The sequence below is a fragment of the Astatotilapia calliptera genome, chromosome 17 (genome assembly GCF_964374335.1).
Source record: "Astatotilapia calliptera chromosome 17, fAstCal68.1, whole genome shotgun sequence".
NCBI lineage: Eukaryota > Metazoa > Chordata > Actinopteri > Cichliformes > Cichlidae > Astatotilapia > Astatotilapia calliptera.
In genome coordinates this window covers 40,491,889-40,497,888 of record NC_137438.1, presented here as the reverse complement: position 1 = coordinate 40,497,888, position 6,000 = coordinate 40,491,889, and the positions used below count along the sequence as shown (strand labels likewise).

At 39.3% G+C, this 6,000-nt stretch overlaps 1 protein-coding gene across 3 annotated transcripts in view; it reads left to right on the top strand.

Annotated features, from left to right (window-relative positions):
• Nucleotides 1-1,631: 1,631 nt before the first annotated feature.
• Nucleotides 1,632-6,000, top strand: part of arhgef39 (Rho guanine nucleotide exchange factor (GEF) 39) — a 64,508-nt gene continuing 60,139 nt past the window's right edge. For 2 of the 3 annotated variants that reach the window (XM_080291807.1, XM_080291806.1), the window contains exons 1-3: nt 2,014-2,047; nt 3,032-3,186; nt 5,869-5,963. In XM_080291807.1, the coding sequence (XP_080147933.1) occupies nt 2,029-2,047; nt 3,032-3,186; nt 5,869-5,963 (269 nt within the window). In that variant the 5' untranslated portion in view covers nt 2,014-2,028. Of the gene's footprint in view, nt 1,767-2,013; nt 2,048-3,031; nt 3,187-5,868; nt 5,964-6,000 lie in introns of those variants that run through there. The other variant, XM_026147368.2, reaches the window with a different exon arrangement.

Below are 6,000 nucleotides of genomic sequence, written 5' to 3'. Positions count from 1 at the left end.
AAAGCTCAAATGAGCAGCATCTGGCTGGACTTCAATGATGCTGGACACTGAAAAGCTGAATATTGAATTTATAAAATTAGGAGCTGGATAAAGTCATACCTGTTTTTAGTTTTTAGCTATTTTCCACATGGAGGACAAACAGCTGTACAGGACCTTAAACATCATGTGTGTTCTCACTAAATGCATAAAAATACGTTTGTTATGAAAACACTGAATAAAAAAATCGCTAAAAAAGATTCATTTCACAGTTCAGTATTAAACATTACACAAACTGCAAAAGTGTGTTTGAATGGCAGAGATTCACAGTGTTGGGAAGGTTACTTTTAAAATGTATTCCACTACAGATTACAGATTACATGCCCCAAAATGTATTTTGTAACGTATTCCGTTACTCAATGAGAGTAACGTATTCTGAATACTTTGGATTACTTAATATTTTATCATGCTTTTTACAACTACATGAATGAAGTATTGCTGTGTGATTCATTACTGAAGGTTACCCTCCACACCAACCAGATGTTTAAATCTTAATATAAATGAGTAACAGTAGGTGGACATTAGGTAAGGCTGCACTTTTTGCACCGATCTCGTATAGAAAGCCTGTAACACTCTGCCTATTGCCTTCATTTTAAATCATTTTAAAAAATATTTCTTCACGTCATTATGAGATTGAGACACAGGCATTAGAGCCTCTTAATGCGTATTTTGTTTGGGTTTCCACCGGCGTGGAATTACCAAAAATAGAGAGGGGACAGCCTAACATATGAAACAGGAAAAGACTGTAGTGTAATCCCTTTATTTTAGCAAAGTAACTGTATTCTAAATACCAGCTTTTTAAACGGTAACTGAAACAGAATACAGTTACTCATATTTTGTATTTTAAATATGTAACGGCGGTACATGTATTCCGTTACTCCCCAACACTGGAGATGCAGAAATGTGTGCATGTAGCACAGAGTCATGGCTCAGTGTGTAAATGAGTCTCACAGGCCTGATTGTGCTGCTCACCACAAACAAGCATAAGCAGACATTTTGGACTTATATTAACTACTTATATAGTTTTACAGCTTCCTACTCCTCTTTTATGACCATTCACGCTACATAAAGTAATTGGGAATAAAAAATGAAATGACAGAAAACTTTCTGTTTCTCTTTCTGACATAAAAAAAAATCTGTTTTTTTGTTTTTTACAACTACAGTTGAGAAAAAACTGGACAGTCTGGGCAATGATGGAGCCTTCTGTGTAACTTCACACATTTATTTCTCACAATTGAAGTCCAAAGAGTTGTGCAGTCAGATTTATTTCTCTGTCACAGCAGCTTTTTGTTCATCATGTAGAAAATCAGTTAAATATGTAACTTCCTCTACACCGACAGAAAGGGTCCCGGCCCACTAAAGGTCACAGTGGGCTGTATTTATAAAAGCAGTTTGACACTGCTGATGTAAACTGATCTTAGCTGCAATGTTCAGGACAAGCACCATCTTATTTAAACCAAGTGTTAAACTTGACATATGTTAATATATTTATTTAGTACAGCGCTGACGACCTGTTCTGTTTATTTAAACATCTGTTTTATACTGTAAACAGTTGGTTTAACTTTGGAATCGTTAAAACTACTTCCGCTGAGAACGGGGTGCTTCCTGTAGTTCGCTTGCGGAGCAGCCAATCAGCGTGTGGAACAAAGGTCATTGCCCACACAGACCGGAAAGAGGAAGCAGAATCTCCAAAAGAGCGCCTTGATTGAAAATAGAGACGTTACAGAAAGGTAAGCCTAGTGTCGCTTTACCGTCAAACAAACCATAAAAACAAATTAATCTCTGTAAAGTAATTAACTTCTCATTCAAAGACGTTTTGTTGCGACAATAAATTCGCTGAAAAAAAGTTTTGACAAGTTTTTTCGTCCTCATAACCGGTAGAAACGGTCTCGACAGCTGATGTACATCTCGTTCACGAAATGTTCTAGAAACATCTGAAAGACTGAGTGACTCAAATGGAAACAGATGTTGGAGCATTTAGTCTGAAACTGAATGAAACATTTCGACAAATGTCAGTAACATCAAAGTCAACAGAAAACTTTGTGTTCTGGGATTCATGTAATAACTGGACAACACGAGAAGTTTTTACTTGCTTACGTTGAAATGTTACTTCTTTAAGATGTAGAATGGAACTCGCCTTGAGGTGACTGTTGTGATTTGGTGCTAAAATTGAATTGAATTCGGGTGTTTCCAGTCCCATTTTCTACCTGTCTCAGGTAGAAAGTCAAGCATGCATCTAGTTCTGCAGTCTGCTGGTTATTCTAAAGACTTACTGAACAGTAATCTCTTTAATGATGCTGCAGCAGATGCTACTGTTGCAAACAGTCAATTTGTGAAATTTCTTCCCTCTGAGATAGTCCATGACCAGGCGATGCTGCAAAGTGGAAGCGTTTAGAAACCGTAGCAGCTCAGCTTTGAAATGGTATACCATGTAAGGTTTCAGGGCAGGTTACTGACTGCTGAGGCACATGGTGCATAAAAGTCATAAATCCTCTATTGATTCAATAACCGCAGCCTCCCAAACATCCTCTGGGATTATTCTCAACACAGTGGGAGCTTCATGGAATGGGCTTCAATGGCCAAGCACCACCTGTAGGAGTTCTGTGTTGGCGGCCTAGTAACTTTATCCATGTAGTGTGTTTTGCTTTCATTTATGGTTCAATATTGGAGCTTGATATTTATCAGACAAAACAACAAAGAATTGTAATAATGTGTCATTCTTGTTTTGCACTTAATTTTAAAGATGTTTTTTCTTCCAAAGCTGAACTCTGCAGATGCGTGTTATGCTTGGAAGTTACCGTTTTCTGAGAGGGCAGAAGCACATGCTCCACCATATCAAGCAAATTATTTAAAAAACAAACAAAACTCAATTCATCTGTCCACAAATATTCAGTCATTTAGGAAAGCGTTACATCTTTTATCTCTAGTGGTCTGCTTTCCTTTACTGTGGAAGATAATTCACTTTGGTTGTGTTTCTGTTCTGTCCTTGTCACAGTGAGGATGAGTTTCTTGCCTCGCCCTTTGGATCCTCTTGGGTGCAGCAGTGTCCAGGAGCAGAGGGACTTGTGGCAAAGAAAATTCTGTCGAATAGCCAAAGAAATGGTGCAAACAGAACAACGCTACTGCCAAAAGCTGGAACTAGTCTCCACCGTATGTACTACAGCATATTTGACCTATTCATGGTCTTAAAATCATACCACATCATATTTCATAATGTAATATGATTTATGTGTCTGAATACTTAAGTGCTAGTACTAATGTCGGGCTTTTGATGCTAGGGTTACCCACATACTGTTTGACTTTTGTCTTTATTGGATAGTTACAGTGCAGTCAGGAAATGTGAATGACATGCAGTAAAGGTTTTATAGGCCGAGAATTGTCTTGAGGGCTCGTCTGAGGTAATCTATGTGAATTTTGCTTAAACCATTTTCCATTAGCTATCCTGGCTATATTTAGGGTCCGAGCACTAAAAGTGGGGTAGCCCTATTGTGTCTCTATTTACTGTATGATGAATGAAGCTTTATCTGCTCCATTTATTATTTTGGCAAATTAATTGCCTAAACGTGGTCAAAAACCCATGAAATTCTGCACACACATCAGGTCTGGTGAAAATGTACAGATCTTATTGGTTTCACGTATGTAAATATAATAATAACCACTGCAGCCAAACAGAGCCTGACGAGCCCAGCTGTAAGTAAGCTGTTAAGACTCGACTGTACGCTGTGTTCATGTTTTCCTCTGAAACAAAAAGTCCCGTTGGAGCAGTCTTTCAATGCCTCTCTCTGTCTCTCGCTAGCAAAGTTGACCCAGACAACAAAGTAAAGCTAGTTTTCGGCTACGAGCCCGACACGAACCCGACGTATTAGCCAGAGGTCCCTTTACTACGGTTCGGAGCCGCAGACCTGTTGTATATACGCGCGGAATAGTTTTCTATACGAGATCACTGCAAAAAGTGCAGCTTTACCTAATGTCCACCTACTGTTACTCATTTATATTAAGATTTAAACATCTAGCTGGTGTTGGTGTGGAGAGTAGAGCAGGGCGATATGGCCAAAAATATTTATCACGATATATATTTGAAAATTTGCGATAACGATATAACTGACGATATAATTGATGCGAGACAAAATACAACTCCACAACATTACTAGCGCAAAAAGACAATCTTCCATTTATTTTCACTTAAACAAGAAGCTGGTTTTTATGTACATTAAAGCTTTATAAAAAATGTAACAGTGCAAATGCAAATTCCTCACTGACAGTTTAACCAAAAGGCATTTCCAGTAGAAATGGGCCGACATATCCTGAGCATAACCATGTATAATATCCACAAAACTTAAGACGTCATACACACACAATACGGTAACATTATGCTGAAGCACAGTACGTATCACTCCGCGAGGCTCCGCCTACGATAGCCGTAATGCTCCGACAATCCATCAAGCGGTGCGGCTTCGTAGCTCAGCAAAGTCGTACTGAAACATTTGACAGATTTTTGAGCGCCGTGCACATAAAATCGTTTCGAGGTCAGTAAACACAACCAGAGTTCATACATAAGGCACACGGGGTTATAAGGGGCTCTGTCGACTTTCAGACAAATCAAAGGATGATTTTAAGTGCGCCGTATTTTCCAAACAACACGGTAATAACGACGGCCCGCTAGCATGCGCTACCAAAAATAGTGCTTTGTTGTGTATCTGACGGACGAAAGCTAAACCAGTTCCACACCAGTGAAGCTGCAGCATTTTTACAAACCAGTTCAGATTCATCTGTTTCATTCAACGATCCGCTTTCGCTCTTCTCATTCTGCGTCGCCGCCATGCTTTTTCCGCCATGTGCGTATGAAAACAAAGGCACTGCACATGCGCATTTTACCCATATTCTATCGCCATATTTCATTTTCTTATTGTTGTCCAACATTATGCCTTCACACGTCGAATTGTAATGTAACATAAACTGTATCGATATAAATGTATTTTGCATGAAAGTATAACCTCCCTTGACCCCATCTGAATTTATACTTATTTAGAAAATTCTTTAGTTAGGGCAGTTGAAGTAATGTATAATAAAATGTTTATGGATTCAGTATAAAAATATTTCCTATAATTGTCATTGTTGGAGTGGAGCTGAATCAGTGTCTTGGGGAACGTGGGCCTCTGCCCGTGTGTTAGTGGTGCAGTGGGTGGTGAAGATCATCCAGGATGCATACGGGTTTGATCAGTCACCTCTGCTCCATCGCGCCTTTGAAAGTTGCTCTCTTAGTAACTTGTCATAATTCAAGGAAACAAGAACACTTTCATAGCTTGAGAACCCATCTATAAAGATCTGATCGGCTCGTCTGTGGAGGTTGTACCAGACCCGAGGTGGAATCATATTTGCCTCAAAGAGAGAACAGACTTTTTCTGCTCACTGCTGCTGCCCAGTTTCTACACAATTATTCACCCCCCCATCCGTTCACTCCAATTAGGAGTCATTTTAGGCCTAATGCACATTCAATTTGCTAATCCCATTTTCACTTCAAATGACTTGAGACCAGCACAGCTGTCGCTTTATTGTCAGTGCTGTGGTACGACAGTGTCCCTCTGCATTTGTGCTTCAAATTGGCTCTTCCAAAATAATCATAGCAGTCAGAAAGTGGCTGTAGGGCAGCAACACCCCAGCCTTATAGTACCTGCTGCTGTTAAATGTCCTGTTTTTCTGTGTAGCTTTACTTTTAGGGTTGTCAGCAATAAAAGCACCTGCTTATCAAAAAAATCCAATCGGAGACAACCGAGTAACACAAATGCTGGAAGTTAATGTCCCTTTGTCTCTCTCTGCTCTGTTTCTTTGCAGTTCTTTGTGGACATTTTGAAGGCCAAAGGAACCCTGAGGTCGGACATTAGAGAAGACATTTTCTGTTCAATTAAAGCTATTCTATCAGTAAACCAGTAAGTATTCTCTGAATAATTTAAAGAATATCCATGC